This window comes from Myotis lucifugus, unplaced genomic scaffold (genome assembly GCF_000147115.1).
Source record: "Myotis lucifugus unplaced genomic scaffold, Myoluc2.0 scaffold_42, whole genome shotgun sequence".
Classification (NCBI taxonomy): domain Eukaryota; kingdom Metazoa; phylum Chordata; class Mammalia; order Chiroptera; family Vespertilionidae; genus Myotis; species Myotis lucifugus.
The window spans coordinates 7,495,186-7,518,794 of NW_005871090.1; the positions used below are offsets into that span (position 1 = coordinate 7,495,186).

The 23,609-nt window shown below is 55.3% G+C and overlaps 1 protein-coding gene across 1 annotated transcript in view; it reads right to left on the bottom strand.

Moving 5' to 3' along the window:
- Window positions 1-234: 234 nt before the first annotated feature.
- Window positions 235-23,609, bottom strand: part of RRBP1 (ribosome binding protein 1) — a 67,453-nt gene continuing 44,078 nt past the window's right edge. Inside the window, exons 6-25 of the mRNA XM_023753211.1 lie at window positions 20,676-20,828; window positions 19,738-19,856; window positions 17,405-17,558; window positions 15,499-15,637; window positions 13,393-13,571; window positions 13,156-13,190; window positions 10,894-10,984; window positions 10,012-10,104; window positions 8,139-8,231; window positions 7,741-7,824; window positions 7,512-7,601; window positions 6,727-6,819; window positions 6,290-6,361; window positions 5,625-5,720; window positions 4,807-4,890; window positions 3,082-3,177; window positions 2,208-2,291; window positions 1,854-1,949; window positions 1,262-1,405; window positions 235-808 (exon numbers count right to left, since the gene is read on the bottom strand). Coding sequence (XP_023608979.1) covers window positions 770-808; window positions 1,262-1,405; window positions 1,854-1,949; window positions 2,208-2,291; window positions 3,082-3,177; window positions 4,807-4,890; window positions 5,625-5,720; window positions 6,290-6,361; window positions 6,727-6,819; window positions 7,512-7,601; window positions 7,741-7,824; window positions 8,139-8,231; window positions 10,012-10,104; window positions 10,894-10,984; window positions 13,156-13,190; window positions 13,393-13,571; window positions 15,499-15,637; window positions 17,405-17,558; window positions 19,738-19,856; window positions 20,676-20,828 — 2,034 coding nt within the window. The 3' untranslated portion in view covers window positions 235-769. The remainder of the gene's footprint in view (window positions 809-1,261; window positions 1,406-1,853; window positions 1,950-2,207; window positions 2,292-3,081; window positions 3,178-4,806; window positions 4,891-5,624; window positions 5,721-6,289; window positions 6,362-6,726; window positions 6,820-7,511; window positions 7,602-7,740; window positions 7,825-8,138; window positions 8,232-10,011; window positions 10,105-10,893; window positions 10,985-13,155; window positions 13,191-13,392; window positions 13,572-15,498; window positions 15,638-17,404; window positions 17,559-19,737; window positions 19,857-20,675; window positions 20,829-23,609) is intronic.

The window sequence follows — 23,609 nt, forward strand, 5'->3', positions numbered from 1 at the left end:
CTGCTCCTCCTGCCTGGTGAGCACTGGGGCCTGGGAAGCACAATGGGGAAAAGTGCTGGGGACCTGGAAGCAACACATTTCATCCCCACTTTAGGCTGAGCTGCCAATTCCCTGACTTCAAAGAAACCAAGAACCACACTTGTTCTCTCCTAAGGGATCCAGCCCCTCTTCATTCCTCAGTCCAGGCTCAGAGCCAGCAGGGAAGCCCCAGCAGAATAGCAGACGAGACCGCAGTGCCGGGCGACAATGTTGGTTTTAATGATATAACATCCAGGAGGTCACGTATCAGTTCTGGTTGGCAACTTCTTCCAGGGGTGAGGGGCTGCTGCCTTGCTGGGCTGGGCCGGGCCCCTCCAGTCTGTGCCACAGCCTTTGAGACTCAACACCTGGTCTGCCCGACTCCCGGCCCCCGACCCATTGAAAGACAAAACAATTGCACTGATCTCGACATACAGACAGCCAGAGGTCCCGGCCTCCCCAGCACACACCCGGGGTCTGTCACAGCTGATAAGGGCTTTGGTGTCTGCTCTGTGGTGGTCCAGGGCTGATCCTGGGGAATAGTGTTTATCGAATGTGACGGGTTCTTTTACAAACAGGGGGTCTGGTCTGGAAGATCTACTTCTGTGGTTCTAAGAGACTGTCTCTAATGGCTTCTCTCAGAGCCACTGGAGTTGGGCCTGGATAACGCTGTGTTGGTTTGTGTATTTGTAAGGAATGTATAAGGCATTTTGGTAAGTTGAACAGTAACTTCTTTTTCCACAGAGGAGACTCAGACAGAGGTGCCCTCCTTTGAGCTGCTACCGTCGTCCTGTGAACAAAAGGCAGAGGGAGGGTGAGGGTAGGGCCAAGAAGCCAAGGAGAACACTAACCCCAACTCCTGGGGACCTCCAGTCCCCCTGGGTTAACCCTCCACACCCCTCCACGCCCTTCGGAGAATACCCAGCACATCAGAGAACCAGAGCTGACTCCTGGGGCTGGCGGGGAGGCCTTAGAGTTGGTGGGAGCTGAGGGTTCCAAGTTTGGGTGAGCACCTTGATCCCACAGGCCTTAGGCTGGCTGTGGGGGTCAGACTGCTTCTCACCAGAGACCAATGGGTGCTGCCTATCCTGATGCTACCTTCAGAAGTCTGTCCCCATGCCTTCTGCCCCAGGTCCGTGACTCCTTTTGGTCCTGCATCCAGGAGTCCTGGGCCTCCAGCACAGGCCCAACCCTTCCCAGCAGCCCTTGAGAGCCAGTGGCCCTGCATGGTCAGGACACTCACTGATTTATCCAGCTGCTCCTGCAACTTCTTCACTGTCTCTTTCTCCTTTGCCAGCTGCTCCTGGGACGTCTTCAAAAGCCCCTGTAATTTGGTGGCTGCACGTCCCAGGTCACTCGTTAACTTCTTCTCTTTTTCTAGTCTCTCCTGTGGATCAGAGGGTTGAAAGGGATCAGCCTGCACATTGGGGAGGTAGGAGGATGCGGTCTCCTGCTCACCAGACAGACAGTGATGATCGGGAGCTAAGAGATTAGTTAGGCCTGTGCCTATCTACCAGTACTGCCACTGTGACTGGGATGTTCTGATGTGCACTGGACAGATGTGGTGGCTGCTAAACATGTGCAATATGGTCACTGCGACTGAAGAACTGAACTTTAAGTTGTGTTTCATTTAAATTTAAATAGCCACAGTGACTAGTGGCTGGCGTATATGACACTGGAGGTTTAGGGACTACCCCCCAATGACCGAATTAGGCTGCATCTGCCCAAGGGGCCGCAGGATGGCTCCTCTCCCTTTCCTGCTCCAGGTGGTGACAATGGGAAGCCAGTGCCCAGAGCTGGCTCTGCTCAAGCCTTGAGCCGAGCTGCCCTTCTACCTTCAACTGTGTGGCTGCCTCTGCTTCTGCTGAGTCCAAGGCGCTGGCACGGAGCTTCTCCAATTCCTCCTGTAGCCGGCACGCTGCATTCTGAGCCTTGGCAGAGAAGGGGCGGAGGGTTTACGAAATGGGGTCGGGGAGTCGCCTCATAAACCCTCAACTAGCCCACTTGGGATGGAAGGGCACCCAGCATGATGGGATAACAGTTCCAGCGGGTGGACATGAGGCAGGTGACCAACTGCACAGCAACAGCCCCAAGGGTGGGACCATTCAGGCTTGCAACCACCTGCCTGGGCCACACCCTCCACCATCCCCAAAACAGCTGATGGCTCAGGGCCCCCAGCAGGACCTCACCTCCTCAAACTCGGCTGTGAGCTTCTGCCGCTGCGTCTGCTCATCCTCCAGGATGGCTTCTGTCCGCTCCAACTGCGTCTTCAGCTGTGTGGAAACACCCAAACATCCTTTGGGAACCTGATGAAGGACCCTGTTGGGAGCCCAGGGCTCCTGGGAAGGTTGAGACCTGGAGGCTCCACCTTCTAGCTGCTTCTAGTGTTGCTGCCTCTCCCTGCCTCTGCCCAGCTGGAGTGGCCTCTGCCCACCAGCCAGCCAACCAAGTCGATTCCAAAGCTCCCCCTATAGGGACATGGTGCCTCAGCCTCTGGGTACAAAAGCTGATGTGGCTGAAGGGAGATGCCGGTGGGACCTCTGCTGACCTTTAATGAGGCCCACAGACAAGGATGCCTCCGAGCCACTGGCCAAGCCCCGCCCACAGCAGTCTCCCCATCCAGCAACCATCCCACTGCCACTTTGGTGACAGGCCCCTGCCTCCTGGCGAGAGCTCTTGGCGGCACCTACTTGGGTCAAAAGTTGGAGAGCTAGCACCCTGCCAGTGATGCCTCAGCCAGGGCCACAGTGGGAGATCAGACCCTAATCACAGGCCTGGCTTCCCCTCCTCCCTCTTCCATCCCCCTCTGCACATGTTGTTAGGATCAAGCCTCTAACACCCCACCTGGCACCTTCCCTGCCCTTCATCTGCTCTGCGGCTTCCTCAGAGCCTGGATGACCCACTCCCGGTATCGGGGCAGAGGGCTGGGGAGGGCAGGCAGTGGAGGCTGCAAGTAGCAAGTTTAGCCAGAACAGAGGCCTACTGTCCCTGCACTCCAACTGGGGTGGAGGAGCCCGGGGGTGGTTAGTGACAGACATCTGAGGACCAGCTCACCGCCCTAACCTCGACAGGGTCCTGCTCTGCTGGGGGGGCCTTTGGAGACCCAGCTACGTCACCATCCTCTACGTGGCTCTTCATCTCACTCAACTGCTGCCTGACCTGAAACGGGAGGGGTGGGTTTGTGCAAATGCCCAGCACACAGACAGACCCCCTTGGGAGGGCCGCAGATGCTCTCAACAGCCAAAGACCCTCAGGGCACTTGGTTTGGTTACTGTGACCTGTAACCAATGAGGGGCCTGGGCTGGCCTGACCCATGTGTTCTCCAAGACCAGCCGGCACAAAACCCTCCCCAGGAGCAAGGTGACCCCTGGTGGACGCAAGGCACACACAACGGAGGAACTCAAAAGAGAGGCGCTGAGAGGCTCAGCATGCATCACACTGCCTAGGTCCTGGATTCCTTCTAGACATAGACCTGTTCAGAGCCCTTTATGGGGTCGAGAAAAGATTACAAGGGGACATTCTTGTCTAATAAGGTTCCCCTACCCCTGAGCTCCACTGCTGGGGGCAAATGACACGTTAGGGGTCCCCAAGCCCTCAGACCATTGAGCTCAGATCTGAAGAGGCAACAGCATCATCACCCATGAAGCTCAGATAAAGGTTCCAGTTAAGGGGTCTAGGTGGGCCCTTGGCCAAGTTTTCCAGGAGACATGGGTGGTCTCAGACACCCCAAGTGTGGGCCCTGCTCCCTGGCTTCCTTCCTCCCAACAACCCCTAAAGGCAGAAGCCAAACTGCCTGGGCTAATGAGCACTCAGGGGCGTTTGCTCCACACGTGCCCCCAGCCTGGGCAGTGCCCTGGGAGCCTATCACCCAGATCTTGCTTTAGGAAGTGGTCCTTGGGCTCAGGCGGTGACTCAGTCTGGATGACACCCACTCTCTGGTGTGACAGTCCCAGGTAAGGCCCCCAGGGAGTCGGGAGCACGTGCACCATGCAGAGGCTGCAAGCTCAGCAGATGCTGCTGTAGGAATGGCAGCCCATGCATGAGACCGGTCCCCTCACAGAAACCCAGACACATCCATTTGTGTTCAAAATCTCCCAATTTCTGTCAACTGGTTCAGAATTTTTAAAACGACCATGTAGATAAAACCACATGCCTATGACCTTACAGGCTGCTATTTGCAGCCCCAGCCCTGGAGTTGGTATTGGGACCAGTGGGCTCACCTCTGTAAGGCTGGGCTGACTGACAGGGAGTGGGGGCTGTGATCAGACACCAACACTGAAACCTGGGAGGGCCCAGAGGCCAAGTGCACACACGGAGCTCTGAAAGTCTGCTTCTGCCAGGCGCAGAGCAGGCCTCCCCGCCACGGGCTGGACAGAACTAGCCTCGGCCTCTGCTGCAGTGAGAAAAGGCCTGAAGTCCCACAGAGGGCAAGGCCTGTGCTGACAGCCCCGGGGGCAGACGAGCCAAGCCCAGAAGCTGCAGGTAGCACTGGACTCGGGCAGACTTCCCTGAACACCCAGCCCTGAATCAGGAGACATGGGAAGTGGGGCCTGAGCACACTGGTCCCAGCAGCCCCAGGCCCAGCTTAGAGGTTTGAGCAAATGTGCAAGGAGCCCCTTTAAGCACAGCCCAATCAAAGCCTGGCCCAAGCACCAAATTGGTGCACACGGCCCCATCACCTTTGACAGGATGTAAAAGCGGGACTGGAAATTAATCTCACACATACACACACACACACACACACACCCTCCACGTCTCATGCCGCTGCCCCACCCCATGTTCACTCACCAGGGCAAGCTCATTGCTCTGTTTCTGGGCTTCACTCTTGGCTGCATCCAGCTGAGATTGAGATTCTAATAAAAGTTGCCTCAACTTGATAAGTAAACAGACCCAGATGATGCGGGCAAAGGATAGAGAAGAGAAAACCAGCGCCTGTGAGTTAACACCCAAGTACAACCTACTACATCCCTGTAACCCAGACCCTTAAGAGCATGCAGGGCACAGTGAGCACATGGGCTCCCAGGCCTCCAGCAGCTCCTGTTTTCTTTCTGAAGTCTATCTCGTCTGGAGCTTTTGCAAATGTTTATGGACTGTCTCGCAAAATAAGGCCAAAATTTTAAGATCAAACCAGAATTGGGGTGCCAGTTTTGTGCTTTCTGCTTCAGAAGTCAGAAAACAGTATCAGATTTAAATCCATTTTCCCCAGAATGGTGTCACCAAGCCAGGTGGAGAATTCTCTCGCTGCTCAACCATCCCAGCTTCACCCCTGCCCTGTCAGTTGGCCCAAGGCCTAGAGCAGCTGTTCTCAACCTGTGGGTCGCGACCCCTTTGGTGGTCGAATGACCCTTTCACAGGGGTCGCCTAAGACCATCCTGCATATCAGATGTTTACATTACGATTCATAACAGTAGCAACGTTACAGTTATGAAGTAGCAATGAAAATAATTTTATGGTTGGGTCACAACATGAGGAACTGTATTTAAAGGGCCAGAAGGTTGAGAACCACTGGCCTAGAGCAAAGCCGGAGAACTGGGACTTTGAGTTCCTGTGAATGAGAGCTGCTGAGAAGAAGCCTCTGGGCAGGCCGGGACCCTGGGGAGACTCACCCCCGCCACCTCCTGCGCGTAGCTCTGGCACTCAGCGCTAGCGGCTGCCATGTGCTTCTCCAGCTCTGCCTCCAGATGCGAGGTGTGCTCCCTCACCTGGACACGCAGATGCACATGTCAGAGGCCGAGAGCCAGCCAGCGGGGAACAGGGTGATGGGCGACAGATGGCTGGCCCTGAAATAAGGGCTAAGAGAGACCTCCACAGCCCGACGACTATGGAGCCAATCAAAGCCAGGCAGAAACAAGACCATGGCAACAGAACCCCTTCCTAAAAATTGTTCCCAAGCTCCAGTGCTCCTGGGTCTGTGTTCTCAGCCCTCAGCAGTTGGGGAGAGGAGTGTTCACAGTGACTTGCTGGGTGGATACCAGGAGTACCCTCTTCATAGCCAGGGCTGACAGTATGTCTCCCGAGGGCAGTGGGCCCACCTCCCACGCCTCAGAAGGCCACTGCAGAAGCCACTGCTCACCAGAGCTGGGCATTCTGCTAACGGCCCACGTGGTCTCAAACGGCTCAGGCTGTAAAAGGCCCTCATTAAGGAAAAGCAGGGCTGATAAGATCCCCTGGCCACTCAAGACACGTGGTCCACAGGGGAAATAACTAAGGTAGCCTCGTAATGACGTTTCTCAGTAATAAGGAAAGTAGTCCTCTAACCCTCCATACGCACCTGATCTGAACTTTCAAGTTCTCCTTTTAGCTTCTCTACAATCTCTTCAAGATGTTTCACTGTGACCTGTGACTACAAGGCAAGAGGAAGGCATGTGTCAAACTTGAGCCCCATCTCTCAGGAAGCCCAGTGGTGCCCGCCCACTCTGAGCATGACCCCACAGCCTCTTCCTGGAGGTGAGCAGGGGGAAAGGTGGTCTCCTTGAGGTTGAGGACATATCTGTCATTCTGCAATTGCCTATAAATATGGCATCACCAAAACCCAGCAAATGTGACTCCTGTCTCCCAAATGATGCCATTGGCTTCCCCCCATGGATTTTACGGAACTCTGACCCAGCTGTCTTTCTTAAGGAAGTTATGTTTGGATTCCTAGGAAGGTGGACCCCTGGAGCGATGCTCTCGTCACTGGGCCCTGGCGAGGGTCAGAGGGCCTTGTACCTTTTGGAGCTCCTCCTCCGTGGTGCTGACTCTGGCCTTCCACACCTGCTCCTCCTCCTCCACACTCTTCTGCAGGTGTCTGAGCATACCCTCCTGGGGGGACAGGCAGTGAGGCAGGGCCCTCTCTGTGGAGGCCCACCCCACGTAAACACACCACTGAGTCTTCCTGTCCCTCAGTCCCTCTGTGATGACTGCCAGCGTCACCTTGCTCTGATTTGGTCAGTCAGCGTCACATGGGGAATAAGATGGACCACAGTCCGGGAGTGGGGCCCTCTGGCAGGTGTGTGAACAAAGTCTGTGGGCCACACATGGGAATGAGGCCACGGGCATCCTCATCACGGCTGAGTGACAACCGTGAACCTTAGTGGCCCAGCATGAGGAACACAGGATGGCCCAGCACTTTCCTGGAGCCAGAGGCCACAGCTTCAAGCCAGCTGTCAGCCGAATGGTCCCGCCTTCCTTTCCCTTCCCAGACTGTTCCTTGTTTTGACCAAGTCTCTCTGTCCCCTGAGAGCAGCCCCAAACCTTCATCCCCGCCCTTTCCACAGTTTGGGAGTCATGGAGACCTGGGCGTCTTCCTCATCCCTTTTACCATTCAGCCAGCGAAATAGGGCCTGACTGGGCAGTGACTTGTCCTAAGTCCCACACAGCCTGCATCTGAACCCAGGGCTCTTGTCCATAACACCCTGCCTCCTGCCCTGAGGCCCAGAAAGCTCTTTCCTGGAAGCCCCTTGGCGGGACACCCAGCCAAAAGCCTAGCCAGAGGCCCAGCCCTCGTGCCTTACTGTCTCTGCCAAGATGGTGCGGTACTGGTCACACTCGGCCTGCAGGCTGCTCTGGGTCTCCTCAGCCTCCCTCAGCTTGGAGGCCAGGTCCTAAGGGCAGAGGGCAGTACAGGGGTCTGCTTAGCCAAGCACAGAGGTTTCTCCCAAGGCCTGATGAAACCAAAACTCCCTTCCTGCGGACAGGAAAGCAAGGGGCAGCCCCACGAGGGCCTGTTTATGCCATGCTTACCGAGGGCAGCTCTGTGTTCACTGGCGGCTGCTTCAGCAGTTCTGGGCCTTTCTCTTTGAGTTCTTGGAGCCACTCGGCATAATTCTACAACGAAAATGTGCAAAGGGAGCTCAGTGACTTTTTTAAAAAAATATTTATTTTATTGATTTTTTTACAGAGAGGAAGGGAGAGGAATAGAGAGTTAGAAACATCAATGAGAGAGAAACATCGATCAGCTGCCTCCTGCACACTCCCTACTGGGTATGTGCCCGCAACCAATGTACATGCCCTTGGCCGGAATCGAACCCGGGACCCTTGAGTCCGCAGGCCGAAGCTCTATCCACTGAGCCAAACCGGTTAGGGCTCAGTGACATTCTTGATGAGCAGTGGGGTCTGAGGGAACAGCCCCCTCCTTCTACCTGGTGTGCTGAGTTGGAAAGTGCTGGGAGCAGAGCCAGCAGCGCCTCCTTGGTCTGTGCCTCAGTCAGCGTGAGCTGCTTTTCGGATTCCTCCTGTAGGGGGGAAGGTGATTCTCAGACATGAAGGTTTAGAGTAAATCCCGGGAGGGTGTCCCCAAAGATGCTGGGGTTTCCACCCCAGAAAGGGGAGGGAGGAGGGTCAAAGGAGGAGGTGGCCAACTTGTGGGGTTGACTGAGGGGCGGTGTTTAACCTTAGTGGCCAGTCCTCTATTTTAAACAGATTCCGCTCTAATGAAGGGAGACAGCAGGCTGGCCCATGTGGCAGACAGCGGTTAATCAACACCTCTCCGCAGAGACTCGGGCTAAACCAGTTGTTGATTTCCGGGGGTGGGGGGGTGGGGGGGTGGGGGTGTACACACTATGGGGAGGGTGGGGTCCAAGCTGCTGTGAGAGCTGACAAGGAGGCAAAGAGAAGATGTATCTCCCAGTAGCCACGAAAGTTAGGAGCTACTGCTGGCCAGGGGTGGCAGGACAGCTGGCAATAGTGGAGGGAGAATCAGTATTCCCACTTTGCTTTATGCCATGGGCCATGCCGCACTCAACCAGCGGCCCCAGTGGTCCTCCTTGAGTCTCCTCTTCAAAGCATGAAGGACCAACGTAGCTATAAAGCAAAGCCTAGGACAGCAGCGTCCCCTGGAGACAGATAGCATCCCCTCTCTGCACACCGTGGGGGTGGCCACAGGAGATTTCTGGCTAAAAGACAGTTTTTCTAATAACCACAGCAGGTGGACCTACTGCCACAGCCGCACTCTCCACACGGCCTGGGCCCCAGGGGCAGCACTAGGTGCCGCACGGGTAAGAGCTGTGACTGGTGTTCTGCAATGTGCACATGGAGGACGGCCCACGGACACCAGCTTGACCACAGTGCCCGCATGGTCTGGAAGTCTTAGAAGCAGACCCTTCTTGTCTCACCAGTGACCCAGAGACAATGCCTGCCACAGACCCCCAACCTCATGACCACCATTCAGGCCCCCAGTCTTGGGAGTTTGAAGCCAGAGCCAGTGGACCCAGAGGCCAGCTCTTGTCTTTATCTGGCTGCATGACCACAAGCAAGTCAGGTGACATCTCTAGTCATAGATTCTGCATTTGCCACAAGTAGGCCAGGCAGGCTCTCAGGTCACCCTGGGGAGTCTAGGTACAGCTGCCACAATGGGACCTGAGGCCAGCCCTCCACCTCCGTCTCAGGGGCACATTCATAAAGTCACTGAAAGGTCCTGAAAACAGGGCAGACATGAGACACAATGGGCGAGGCCTCTACTTGCTGCTGCTGCAGGCCATGCCCCAGCCCAGGCCCGAGCCTCAGCACTGGCTCCCAGCCCAGGGCTTCAGAAGTGATGTGAGGGCCCCGGACACAGATGCCTGCATTCTCCCCAACCCGGGTTGCACAGAACCCAGGACAAACGTGGACTTCAGGGCCTGAGTGCTGCCAAAGATGTCTCTCCCCTCTGTGACTTACTGTAGGGAGCAATCACAGAACCTACTGCACCATGATTTCAGAGGGCCTGAGAGAGCAGCAGGATCAGACAAAATACCAGGGTTTCGAAGACGGCCCAATGTTGAACTCACAGCCTCCATGGCACATCTCTGCCCCCTGATGGCAAAGAGCCCAGGTGAGAAAGGCAATCAGAAGTACATTTACACCTGTTCTCTTAGGGAGCACTCAAGGAAGGGAGGGAAGGAGGACGTTGCTGGAGCCGGGCACATGTGCTGCCCTCGAGGAGGACCCGGGTGTGGATCTCTGAGATGCACCAGGGCCAAGGCTGTGCTGCTAACTGAGTCTTCACTAGCAGGCACGTCAAAGGCTGGGACTGACCTTGGCCTGGGTCAGGGAGCGCAGCTTCTCTTCGAAGGCTCTCTCGGCTGAGGCCAGGGCCTCCATCGCCTTCCAGTTCTTCTCCCGGAGGTCCTGGGGGAAGATGTGAACAGTCAGCAGCCAGGCGGGGCAGCAGCTGCACCTCCCCCAGGAGCTGCCTCGGAGGATCTCAGTGGAGCAGGGCCTCCCGACCCTGTTCTGCACCCACAGGAGGCCTGCAAAGGGACAAAGTGCCTTCTTCTTGGGCCACACCCACTGGGCTTCTCTGGGGCAGATAACACAAGGCCCAGGTGCTGCAGCACTATGGGGTGGCTGTGGCATAGCATGAGGAGGGTGGGCATCTTTTCAGGGAGATTCTATTCTGGAGGAGGGAGGGCCAGCCTGGCTCCTAAGAAAAAAGAGGTTCCTGTCACCAAACAGTAAGCACTGACCCCTTGTCTGGCTCTGGCCAAGCCAGGCACATGAAGGTACAAGGGGAACCTCCTCTGGGGACAGCAGACAGGGCTACCCGAAACAGGCTCTGTGAGGGGCGGTGAGTGGGCAGCCGGGTGAGGGTACAGCCAAGGATCCTCTGCTCACTGCCCACCCCCCCGGCCCCCCACCTCCCCCCACACACACAGTAGAGGAACTGCCACATCCCCTTTTCCTGACACTAGCCTCAAGATGACTGACCATGTGACCCCAGGAAAGTGGCCAATCAGCACATCTCTGTCCTCATGGGGGTTCCATGCCTGGACACATGACCCAAGCTGATCTAATGGGAGTCTACCCTGGAACTCTGGATGGACCCCAAAGGCAGGCTTTCAGCAGTGAGTAGCACAATGGGATGTAAAGAGGCAGCTATCCCCGCCCCTCCTCTGCATACACACGCCCAATACTCACATTGTTCTTCACTTTCTGCTGCTCAACCGCCTCCTTGAGGTTGGTGGCCTCCTTTTCCAGACATGATACCTGGGACTCCAATTCCTTGAGGCTGAAAGGAATTAGTGGGGTCACTGTGGGCTCTGAGGGCACACAATGCCCATAGTCTTGTCTTGGGAGCGACCCTTCCTCCTCTGCCTGGGTGCCCACCCTAGCCAGGAGCACCTCCCACTCCTGACCACCTCCCAGGGCACAAACTCTTAGGAAAGACCAAACTGCCACCCGCTCCCCTCACTCATCCTGAGTGCCCAGGGATCAGGGTGCAGGCCTCAGAGGCCGCCAGAGTTCCACTTGGTGACTATGGCCACAGAGACTGCAGGGGTCAGAGCAGCCACAGGGGCCAGAGCAGGGACGGGCCCCGACAGTAGGGCTTTCAGGGAAGCTTTTTCTTCTAATGAACCAAGCCACTGCCTGGTTACATGGCTCTTGGTCAACCTGGTCCTGCTCTGTCCCCACTGAACTTGTCAGCTGGCCCTTCTCAGAGGACACCTGAGCTAGAAACTCATGGGGCGCCTGCACACCCAGAGACTCAGCACCGCTATTCTCGGCAGCTCACTGCGTAAAGCGGGACCATCCTTTGTCCAAAACCTAACTCTGCTGGGACCCAAGGACTCCTCCTGCAGTCTGTGCCCCTGGTGCGACCCCCAGACACCACAGGGTTGGCAAGATGTAGGCCTCATCTTTTCACCCTTCTTCCAGATGCAATGGCCCAGTGAGCTTTGTCCAATCTCATCATCTAGAAAGTGAAATGCTGACACTGTAACTGTACTAGCTGTTCTGAGGAACGGGTTTCAAATGGACACTTGGATATGTCACCTTGTGCATTAAGATTTAGGACTGGGCCCTGGCTGGTGTTTCTCAGTGGTTGGAGCATCGGCCCACACCATGCACTGAAGGGTCACCAGATTCGATTCCTGGTCAAGGGCAATCCCTGGCCTCAGTCGGGGACGTGCGGGAGGCTACCAATCGAATGTCTCTAACACATCAATGTTTCTCTCTCTCTTTCTTTCTCTCTCTCTCTCCTCCCTCCTTCCCTTTTACTCTCTGTGAAAAACAATGAAAAAAAAAGTGAGGATTAAAAAAAAAAAAGATTTAGGACCAAGAAGGCCCCAGGGACAGAAGCCCCACCAAGGACCTCCTGCCAGAGGAGGGCTGCCATGGCCACCAGGGGGGGACATACAGATTTGTACTTATTGTGAGCAATGACCAAAAACATTTTGATAACCACCCTAGGAATTCGCTGCGTGGCCGGAATCTGACCTTAAAATACAACAGCAAAAGCCTAAACAAATACCTCTCTACTCCAACAAATACCATGAGAAACAGAGATCCTCCAACCTTTCTGGAAAAGGAAGTTGGAGAGGGTTTGGTTCTGGGTTCTGCAGGCATTTTGGGCCTTCTGGGCAATTGGCTTCCTTCCCCAGCCCCCAAACCCTGAAGCCTGAGGCCAGGGAACATAGGCCATGGGCTAGGAGGTACAAGGAGATGACTCACTGGTAGCAGCAGCCAGAGCAAGGGATATCCTCCATGATTCACCCCCACATGGCTGTTCTGTGGACCCCTGGCCACAGCAGCCAGGGCCCACCTCCTGAGCCTCTGGGCATCTGCTGAGGGACACATACCCCAGATGTGATAGTCCAAGGACTCTGGCCCTCTGGCCTGAGCTGCCTCACCCAGATGTGGGCTCTGGCCTTAATAACAGCAAACAGTCCCTGAGCACCCCCTGGTGCTCGGCCAACACAAGGGAAAACAAGGTCTGCCAGCAGTGAAATAACTCTTCGACTTGGTAGCTCTGAACTGTACTGACGTCCTCAATCTGCGCAAAAAGCCTGGGCCACCTCCCAGATTCTCCATTCAGGGTGTGCAACCATCTTTCTATTTGATTTATGACTTAAGTCTCTAAAGTCTGTAGATAGAGAATTGCTGACCAGCTAGCCCCTCCCAATCGAGAGATGGATAGATGGCAGGAGGTGGCCCTGTTGAGGCACCTGGCACTCTCTACACAGATCAGTTTTGCTTTTTGAGAGAAGGCAAGGAGCTACTTGCAAGGCTGCCTTCTTTCCTGACCAGGCCTATCCTGTCACTGGAGGGATGGAGAAAGGCAGGGGCCTCTGAAAGGGGCTCCTTCCAGGGAAGCTGTGTGCCCCACTGAAGGCCCTGGCTCCCAGGGTCCTGGGCCACCCTGTGCTGAGGCTGCAGCCCTCCACCTCCACCTCCACTTACCGTGCCTGCTGCTGGTCGGCCTCCACTTGGCTGGCCTGGAATGAGAGACAGAGAGATCCTTAGTCACTGTGAGTCTCACTTCACTTGGCAACTGGTGTGTGTGTGGGGGGCGGGGGGCGGGGGGGGGGGGTTGCTCTCATCACTCTACACAGTGGTGGTGGTGGTGGCGTCCAGGTCAGAACTCGATGGCATTCTCCCTCCCCTCCTGTCAGCCCCAGGAAGGAAGTGCCAGCTGACCTGGGCATCCCGGGCATCCCGGGCCTGGCCTGCCTCCAGCAGGGCTTCGATGGACCGGATTCTCTCTGTGAGCTGTGAATTTTCTGCCCTGGACTCCTTGAGCTGCCCGTGTAGACCACTCAGCTCCTCGCACTTGCTCTTCACCTCCGCCTCGGAGGACTGTAATTTGCTGTGCAGCTCTGGGCCAGAAGGGGAGCAAGGGCAGGTCAGGGGCAGCAAATGCCCGGGCTGGACACCATGCCTGCCCTTCAGCACACTGGCACCGAGGACTCCTTCCCTTGCCTCCTCCGTGTGCCTGGAGTTTAAGGCTTACTTCTGACCCCTGGGCTATTGGAGAAAGTCACACCTCGGTTTTGTTCTCGAGGACTTGTTAGGGTAGAATAAAATGCCCTCAGAGCACTCATGAAAAAATGCTGAAAATCTAGAATGGATTTCAGTTGCAGTTTCTAAAAATTGGTTCTCTATGAGACTGGCTCATATTAGCTGAGACCAAGGGCAGGGGTCTTCTGGGGGTGTCCTTCCTTGATGACCTCAGATAAGTCCCATGGTTCTAAATGTCATCCATGTGTCTATGACTGCAAAGTCCCAAAGCTCTGGTCTCATCCCCACACCAGGCTCAGCGCCTGACACTTCCAAATGAAGCTCTGCTTAGGAACTCAAATCTAGCACCATCCTCCCCATCTGGCTGCTCTGGTTTCCTGGGTTCCCGCCTCTCTCTCATCTTCCAGGCCTATGGATTCTACATCCACTGTCTGCCGAGTCCATCCTTCCCTCACAAGCACCTCTGTGACTGGGCCCAGCACTATTTCCTTTTGGCCTGAATGACTGCAAGAGCCTCATTCCTGGTCCCCTGGACCACTCTTGCCCCTCCAGTCCATTCTCAACCCAGCATCAAAGCATCTAGAAGTGCAAATGGAACCATGCCATCCCCCAATCACTGAACACAGCACCCAAACTCTTCACAGGGAGGGTCACCCATCTGGCCCCACATTGCTCACTTGCTTGCTTTCTTCAGTCACTCGCTGACCTTCTATTTCTTGTACAGGCTAAGTTCAAGTTCCCATTTGCAGGGGTCCTTTGCTTACCATTCTGCCCCTTCCTTCCATCATCCATATCTCAGCTTAAACACCTGCCCCAACTGCCCAAACTAAAGCCACCCCTGGTGATGAGAGGAGGGGTCAGCAAATCGAGCCCAGGGGCCACCCGTTTTTGTAAATAAAGTTTTATTGAAACCTAGCCAGACCTGTCTGTTTATATAATGTCTGGAGCTGCTCTACACTATGGCAGCAAAGCTGGGCAGTTGTGACAGATACCATCTGGCCTATAGAACCAAAAATATTTACTATCTGGCTCTTCACAGAAACAGCTGCCAACCCTGCTCTAGGTCATGCTGTCTATTTGAAATCTATAGAGCACAGACTGTCTGACCTGTCGACATGTGTCTATCTACCTATGTCTCTCCTGCTGGAACATTGCGCAGATGCCCACAGCTTCACCCCTGGCCATGCCCTGGGCACCCACAGCAGTGTTCAGCCCATGGCAGTCGCTCAGGAAATACTGAGCAAGTGACCATGGAGCTGTTGAGGACACTGTCTGTCTTCTTTCTCTAGGGGCCCCGGGTGCCCCCAACTTTGCCATCCCCTCCTGATTGTGAAGCAGACCTGTGAGCACAGGGGAACCATAGACCACCTTCCAAACCTGGCCTCTTGAGCTAACTGAGCCAGGAGAGCCAGAAAGGTCCAGAAGAAGTCAGCTGAGAAAGCCAGCAATGCCCTCAGGAGCACCTCGGCTCCCCCACAGCAAACAGGAGATGGCAGCACCTTCAGCCATCACCCATCCCTCAAAGGCTGCCACCCCCACCCCCCACCCCCGTCCTCCCCACACCCTGCCTTTATAAGCTCCACCGCTCACCCAGCCCTCACATACTCCACCCCAATCCAGCTCTCCCACGGGGGTGAGCCTCACCCCTGCACCTCATCTGTCCCCTGACAGGGCACAATCCCTGCCTCACAGACTAACAGGACTGGCTCACTTTATGGTTCAGGGTGTGCAACCATAAAGACCTTAACCACCCCCCTGGGCCTTCAAACCAAGCCTCGCCCTCACCGGCCAACTGCTGCTGCTGCTGCTGGGCCTTCTCAGCATCTGCCCGGAGACTGGCGTGGCTGGTCTGCGAGCGGCAGAGCTCCCGGCTGACCTCGTCCAGGCGCTTCTGCAGGGCCTCCTCACTCTCCTTGTGAGACGCCTGGGGAGTGGGCAGAGGGAAAGGGGCCATGAGGATACAAAAGGGAGGCCAGACCCTCAACTAGCTCTGAGGTCACACAGAACACCCTCCCATCCACCCCGATGACCTTTATAAAACCCGCCTGAATTTCTCAAGTCAGTTCATCCATGGGTAAAGCCAGGAGCCCATGCCCACCTAGCCCTTGAAGAGCTGGCTCAGGGTGAAGGAAGCTCAGGTGAAAGGTAGTCACAAAAAGGAAAAACCCCATTTTCATTTCAGCATGGCACAGAGATGCTTCCTACAACAGAAACCCCCAGTCTAACGTGGAGATTTCCTGAGTGGGCCTTTGTACAGATCACATTTACTGAGCTCTTTTTCTGTGCAAGGCACTGTTCATGTGCCACATGGTTAATCCTCAGCCACCGAAGACAGGTACTACTGTCATGCCTATGTTACAGATGGGGAATCCGAGGCTCTGAAAGCCCACAGCAGGCACCAAGGGCCTCAATGTCAACACCATGCCCTGGTCTCCCTCACCACCAGTGGCCAGCCACTCCCAGAATTTTTGGTATCAAGAAGGGAAAGAATGGACCCCCTGGTGTGGCCCAAGGCTGAAAACAGTGCCTGAGGCCTGAAAGGGCAGAAGCTGCTCGGAGTTTGGGGTTTACTAACAAGAGCCAGGCCCAGGCCTTGGCCCCAGGATCCTTAGAAATGGCATGTGGAATGGCAACACCCTGGTCACTAGGGCAGTGGTTATAGCACCAGACCATCTGGGAGCCTTTAAAACAATCACAGCCATTCCTGCCCAGGTGGCTCTGATTTCATTCATCTGGGTGAACCTGCTTTACATGAAAATCAGTAACCACCAATTACCCACCTTGCTTTCACATGAACAACCCAAACCGTGTTGATTTGTCCATATGCCTTTTTAGTCTTTTGTACACACACACACAATTTTGTGTGTCATTCTAGTCCCTTCCACAAGACAGCCCCAATGCCCCTTGTGCTACCGCCTAGCTTTAATGACTGGGCAGAAAGTGGACCCAATGCCCTTCGGGATGGCAGGATTCCCATGTTACCCAGAAAAGTTCAATGAAAAGCAGGCACGATGTCAAGGCTCCCCACACCCTGTCACCCTGCCCCGAAACAGGCCAGCTGGGGGGCCACACTAGATGTTGCCCAGGACACTTTGGGAACAGGGGGACTGACAATCTTCCTTCCTCTGGCGAAAGGGCATCCTCTGGGGAAATCAGAGCTTCCAGGCCACATCTAGAGGCTGAGAAGGAAGAACCCTCCCCCAGCCTTGAAGCCAGAGCTGCTGACGTTAGTCTGGATGGCCATGGCCAGAGCTGCGGTACCAGAAGTGGCAAAAAGTGTGGGAGAACAAACAGCTCTGAGGCTAGACCTGGAGGTTGAAATCTTGCCTTTGTGTGAACTTGGGGTAGTTGCTTAACTTCTCCATGCCTTGAATTTCCTATGGGTAAATTCCAGATAGTAACAGAACCTACCTCACAGGGTTACAATAAGAATTAGCTAAGTTAATGCTTATAAAGTGCTTAGAACAATATGTAGCCCATAGAACGAATCCATTTGAAGCTAGCAAGCTATCACTATTACTCATGAGGCCAAGGTTGAGGGTTCCAGTTCTCGTCCTGCCTGAGTCTCCAGCTGTCAGTCATGGCTGGAAGGACTGTGTGTGGCTGGGCAGCCCTGACCCGTCCCTGCTACTCAGACAGGCTTGGTGGGTGGGGTGAACAATGCACTGAAGTGGCTGCCACTCTGACTCACCTGCAGCTGCAAGACCTGCTTCTCAAAGGCAGTTGCTTTGGCCTCCAGAGCCTTCCGCTGCTGCTCCTCTTGCCGTGCCGTCTCTGACTTCTCCACCAGCTCCTTGCTCACCTTGCTGAGCTCCTGCCGGAGCTTGGCCAGCTCCGCGTTTTGCCTGCAAGACAGTCACCAGCCCCCAACTGACAGACAGAAGAGGGCTCGAGTCAGCTCTTGCCAGCCCTGAGAGCTGCCCCTGGCTGACTGGGACCGTGATATGAGCCCTCCCTCTGGGCCACCTGCTCTTTCCTAAGTAGCTTCCTGAACCTTGGAGCTATTACTAAGCCCCTCTTGCATTATCAGTCAGGTGGGGTTTTACCAGCATGGTGTGTGGACCAGAGAGCAAAGAGCAAAATGTACACTAAAAGATCCCACAGGCGCCCCTCCCAGACACCTGGGAATTCAGATAGAAAAAGGTAAGACACAATTTTCCTCATTGCCAACTAGGGTCCAAACAAGCCCTGGGATGCAGGCTGCCTTGCTGGACCCCTGCAGGGCTCGGGGCAGCAGCCCATTGGAGTCCTGTTTCACTGGAGGCCACCCGAAGCGGGAGGCTGAGGCCCTTCACAGAACAGAGCTCCCAATACCGCATAAAAGGTGGGTCTCAGGACCAGGGAGAAGTTCAGGAGGGAGGGAAGGAGACGTGGTTGACAGGAAAAAAGGGGCAGGTCAACGCCTGCCTTTCCTAGTGTGAAGAGGTCATCAGCATGCAGGCCTCCTTCACTAGACAGCTCTTCAAGACAGGACCGACGGTTCAGCCAAGGGACAGACCAGACACGACTGTCCACAAGCCTGGGAGGCAGGAAACCTGGCCAAGACCAGCTCTGTCTGCTGCTGGCGGTGAGAGGGTCCCACCTCTGGACTTAGTTTCCCCATCTGAACTAGGGAGGCCATCCAAAGCCCTCTGCGGGCCGTCAGCTCAGGTTTTACAGCACCAAGATCCAAGACTGGAGAGCTCACTGGAACTGCTAGACTCCAAGACCCTTGATGAAGGGATGAAGGTGGGCGGCTGGGTGGGCAGCTCCTTGGGACTGATATGCAGCTAGGGAGGGGCCTGGGAACACCCATCCATATGGGCAGATCTCCCACAAATTGACAGAGTCAGCAGCCGCCTCCTCAGGACCACGGGTCTCCATGCTTTGGAGCTTTCCCCAGGATAGGGGCCACAGCAAACGCTGCATGGGAAGCCAGAATGCTCCTCCACCCCACGTTCACCTTCTGCTGTGGCTGCAGAGAAGAACCCACGGGCCAGGGGAGATGAGATGTGTACACACACACCCAAAGGGGACCTCCAGAGAGAAGAAACCGGCCTGGGGAGGGTGGCCTTTGGCTCTCACTCCGTGCCAGGAGGCCCACCAGCAAAACAGGCGTGCGGGCACTGGTTTGCCTCCCTGGTCTAGATCCTGGGCCGACACTGTCCCTTGGACTTCCAGTTAAAACACCCACTGAGGGTGCCCGTGCTCTGCCTAAGTCAGTTCTCCTCTTGGCAAAAGGAGATGCTCTGGGGGCAACGCAGATCCCCAGAAAGTCCCTTCAGGATGCTTCAGGCCAACAGGAGGCAAAGAAATGTGAATCAAAAGAAAATGCAGGGGCCTTCCTCCAAGAACATGGCTGAGGCTCCGTACTGCCTGTTGGGGTCGCCCACTTGCTGTGGACTTGCTAGAACTTCAGCTCCCGAGAGGCAACGCGGAGATCAAGAACTCTGCTAAACAGGCCGGGCCGGTGTGCTGTGAAGCAGTACTTGTCACCAATGCATCGAAAGCAAATGTCCCTCCAGCACAGACCTCATTCCCAGTGGAGAATCAAGGCGTTCAGGCCCACAGCAGGTCCCTACAACACATCGAACTCTGAACTTGGACAATCCACTCAGCCTTGATACTCTAGGTCACAATCAGGAGTTTTTAAAAGCCTCAAATCAGAATGTTGTGAAGATAGACATGGAAATAGTATCTGCTCGTCCAGGAAAGCAGATGCTGGCACCAGCCAGGACCTGAGGGGCTCTTGATCACAGGGGCATGGGCAAGGGTGTGCTGGAGCTCACTCCTCCCTGCAGCCTGACCACAGGAGAGGATGCCAGCCATGCGTTGGAAGGCTCAGCTGCTCCGAACCAGGTAAGAGATGGAGGAGGAGGATGGAGCCTCAAATGGGGAGGTGCAGAAGTGCCCAGCAGCCCCAGATCCAGTAAGAAACTAGAGTGCACTTGCTGCAGCCTTGCAGGAGGCTCAGGGACCCTTCCCAGCTCCAGAGGCCCCCAGGGCTGTGCTGTTGCCAAGTCCGACTGGGAGCACTGAGCTTACTTGCTTTCCACCTGGCTCGTGGCTTGGTTCAAGGCGTCCCTCAGGATGGAGTTCTCCTGCTGCAGGCGGGCCAGCTGTGTGTTGGGGCCATTCTCCAGCTGTTCCTGAAGTGTCCGGACCTAAAACCATTGATGGGTATCAGTGCTACTTGGCCTTACAGGAAGCTGACTTCTGGAGCCAGGTTAGTGAGATAACAGCCTGCAGACAAAACCCCCAAGGGCTCGCTTCCCCATGAGGGGGACAGGACCCCTAAGAACAAGAGTCTGGAAACTGAACAGCTCTAGCATCAGGAGCTCAGGGCCAAGAGTGACCCCCCAACCACACACCTCCTCTCTCCTCTGAGGCTTCCAGGCAGTAAAGTGCTCAGCCCAGAGTACTAGACATGCTCCACACACTCTCAGCCTGAGGTCTGAGACAAAGGACACAGCCATGGTCACAGCCTAAAACTACCCAGGAAGCCTGGGATCCTGCCTCTGGCCTCCTATGGCCCACCATGAGCAGAGCACAGGTTTGAGAAGATGAGGTTCAGGGCTCTGACTCCGTAGGCCAAGCTGGACACACCTCCCCTGGCCCCATTCCAGAGCCTTTTGCTTTAGGTGATTTCTCCAACCTCAAGTAGAAAAGGCAGAGCCAGCATTACTCTAGGATCACATGGAGGCTGAGAACTTGACCCACAGGCACCCAAGAGACAGGACATAGGACTGGCTACTTGGGACCCAACTATTTTCAAAAAGAGCTCTTTAAAATGTATGTTACATTTTCCCAGTTAGTATCATTAAATATACAAGGTAGGCTGGCTGCCACTATGTGGCCAGATAAAAACAGTTGCTTCCTTCAAAAACAAACCAGATTCTATAGACCCACCCCCACCCCCGAGGGCACCCTCAACTGCTCTTTGCGACCACTCCAGCCCTCCTTGGCCCCACACCACTGCTCACCTTGCCCTGTAGCTCTTGCACCTCCTTCATGTGATCCCGGTAGCTGGCCTGCATTCGGGCCTGCACAGCTGTCATCTCCTGATCCTTGGCCACCAGCTGCTTTTTCACCTTGGCCTCCCCAGCTGCTGCCTTTGCCTTTTCTGCCGCCAACTCCTGGAGAAAGCAGAGGGCCAGTGAGGCAGGGGCAGGAGCTTATCAGATGGGACTGAGATCATCAGAACCCAGAGCATCAGCTGGGGCTAGGGCTGGGAGGAGCTTCCGAGCAGAGCACAAGACCCCATCTCCTGAGTTCCAACAGATCCACGCCAGCCACAGCAGACAGCAAGTAGGAGACAAGAGGTTACCAGAAAACCCTGCTGGCTTGACCACCTAAGGGCTGGATGTCAGGCCTTGGCCACAATGGATATGGACACCAGCAAGAGCTGAGTAAACAGTATTCTCTTCCTAGGCTCTCCAGGGACACTCCAGCTCTGCTGGGATTACAACACTCCAGTTGGCGTGGTCCCGGATATCCAGGCCCCAGAACGCCCACCTCTACTTGAGTACCTTTGTCAGGACTGACAGGCTCCAAGTTTGATGGCTGGGATGGGGACACTGCCCGTCCTATCATGGCTGGGGAATCAGCCCCACTCCTGGAGGGCCTAGTCTGTTGTGGGCAACCACTCAGTCCTCCTTGGGGGAATGTCTGCTCTGGGCAGTGTCAGATGCCACAATGAACACAGGATGTTGGGCCTGGGGGCCCAGAGCCTTAGGCAGGGGTAGAGCACAGGGTGGGAAGGGCAGGCTGAGGGAGAAGAGCTGGCTGGGATCTGTTTTATCCCAGAAGGAATGGCAATGGACATAAGCCTTGTGGAAGCAAGAATCACAGTGTGAGGGAGGGTTGATGAAATGGGCCTCTGGGAAGTGGGTGCTCTCCGTCCAGTGGGCCTTCAGCCAGAATAACAACTACTTGGTATGGGTCCAATTGGCCTGGGTGACTGGGATGTAAGTGTCTCATGAGATTCAAAGCCCCATCTCTTCCCATTCTGGGCAATGAAACAGAGAAATGGGAAATCCTCTCCTTTCTCCAGTCCAGGGCTGCCAGGGAGACCCATCCCAAAGGGCCAGAGTGTCCCTCCTGTCTGAGATGGGTGAGAATTGGAGGCAAGGGGAGGAGCTGGGTGCACAAGGGGGGAGGGGCACTGGGTGCCAGGGCTGCTCTGTGTGGTTGGGGTTCCCTAGAACCACCTGGGACCCACTGGCCCTACTTTTCAAAGACAATCCTCCTCCTGGCTCCACCAGGGAGAGAACCCACAGGGGCATGAGGTCCAGACTCAGGAATGATTCACTGATTATACACAGAAATAGGAGGAGAGGCTGACCCTGTGTGCCCGCCCTGGGACAGACAGGTGTCTCATTCAAGTCTCTCAGTAAGGTGAAGATCTTGATCCCCAGGTTAAAGTCGAGCTCACTGACCCTTGGGAAGATGTTGTCCAAGGCTGGGGAGCAGCTGTAAGTGGCAGAGGTGGTCTGGAACCTGGGACTGTGAGTCCACAAGCGTCCCAGAAAGTGGGAGAAACGAAAAGTTGCCCCACTCCTCTGGCTGGCCCGGTACCTCTAAAGCAGGGCAGGGCAACTTTGTAAGAATTCAAAGCTCCACCAAGCTTCCTCTAATATACATGACCCTGCCAGCTCCCCCAGCAAAACTCCACACACTAGCAACACGGTGACGCCTTCTAGTACAGGATCCAGGCTTGGGAGAAACCAAAGCTCAGAGAGACCCTGAAGTGCCCACAGCCACACCAGCAGCAGGTGGTGCAGCCACATTGGATCATCCTCCGCCCACCTCTGCTGTCCACAACTAATGGACACCTAGAGGCTGGCACTGAGCATCTGTCTAGGGACAGCCTTCCCCACACTGGGCAGGATTCATGCAATTCCGGGCATCTAGCTGGGATCCCAAGGCCAGCAGAATCTAATGGGATTTCCCTTCCTTTAGCCTCTGGGCTTTTTTAAAGGGCAGAGAAAGGCCAGCTTTTCCTCAGGGCATTTGTTTAGCCCTCCTTGGCTTTGTTTTCTCCTAAGAGCTCAGAATCCCAGGATTCCTCTTGCTTATCAAATTCTAAATTCAGTTGCAAAGGTCAGATTCATTTTCCTGAAATGCATGCCCAGTGGTGCTGGGGACTGGAGGACTGGAGCCCAGTTTTCTTTGACTGGGCTGGGAGAGGAGGCTTGGCACCAGCACAAGCACTGCTGGCTCAGAAATGGCACTCTGCTCTCAGTCCGAGAGGGGCCCTGCTTGGTGTGAGCTTCCGAAGCCTGGTGAGGCATGGACAGCAGGCAGCTCCACCAAAAGGGTGTCACCAAGAATACCTCCCACTCCATCCCTGGGAGCACACCACCCTGAGGGTCTTCTTGACTGCATGACGCTAGGCCCGATCTCCCAGGCTGAGAGAACACAGGATGGGGTCTAGTCCAGAGCTTTGCCTCAGGACAGAGGCCCCATGACAGGGCACCTGGTGCCTGAGAAGACAACAGCTAGAAAGATGGTTTTCCAGAGGGCTGCACCAAAGCCATGCATGGTTCCTCAAACCCAGGCACAGGGCCAGAAGACTGTCAGAAGGCTAGGACAGAAGTCAAGGGTGCCTATGCCTGTTAACTCCTGCAGCTGGTGCCTGAAATGGTCCCTGAGCCCAACTCTGCTGAGACTTCACCCATTTGTGAAGCATGGATCCATCACAGAAAACAATCCACAAGGAGAACAAAAATACGTGGAGGGAACCAGATCCTTATGAGAGGAGAAATTCCACATTTCCCAAAATTTAGTTTCTCATATAACTCTCCTCAATGGTCCTGGGGTAGGAGACATGACAAGAATGAAATCAACACATCAGTTCTGCCCCAAACTCTCAACAGAGAAATGCAGGAACCTGATGTCCATGGATTCCAGAAGCA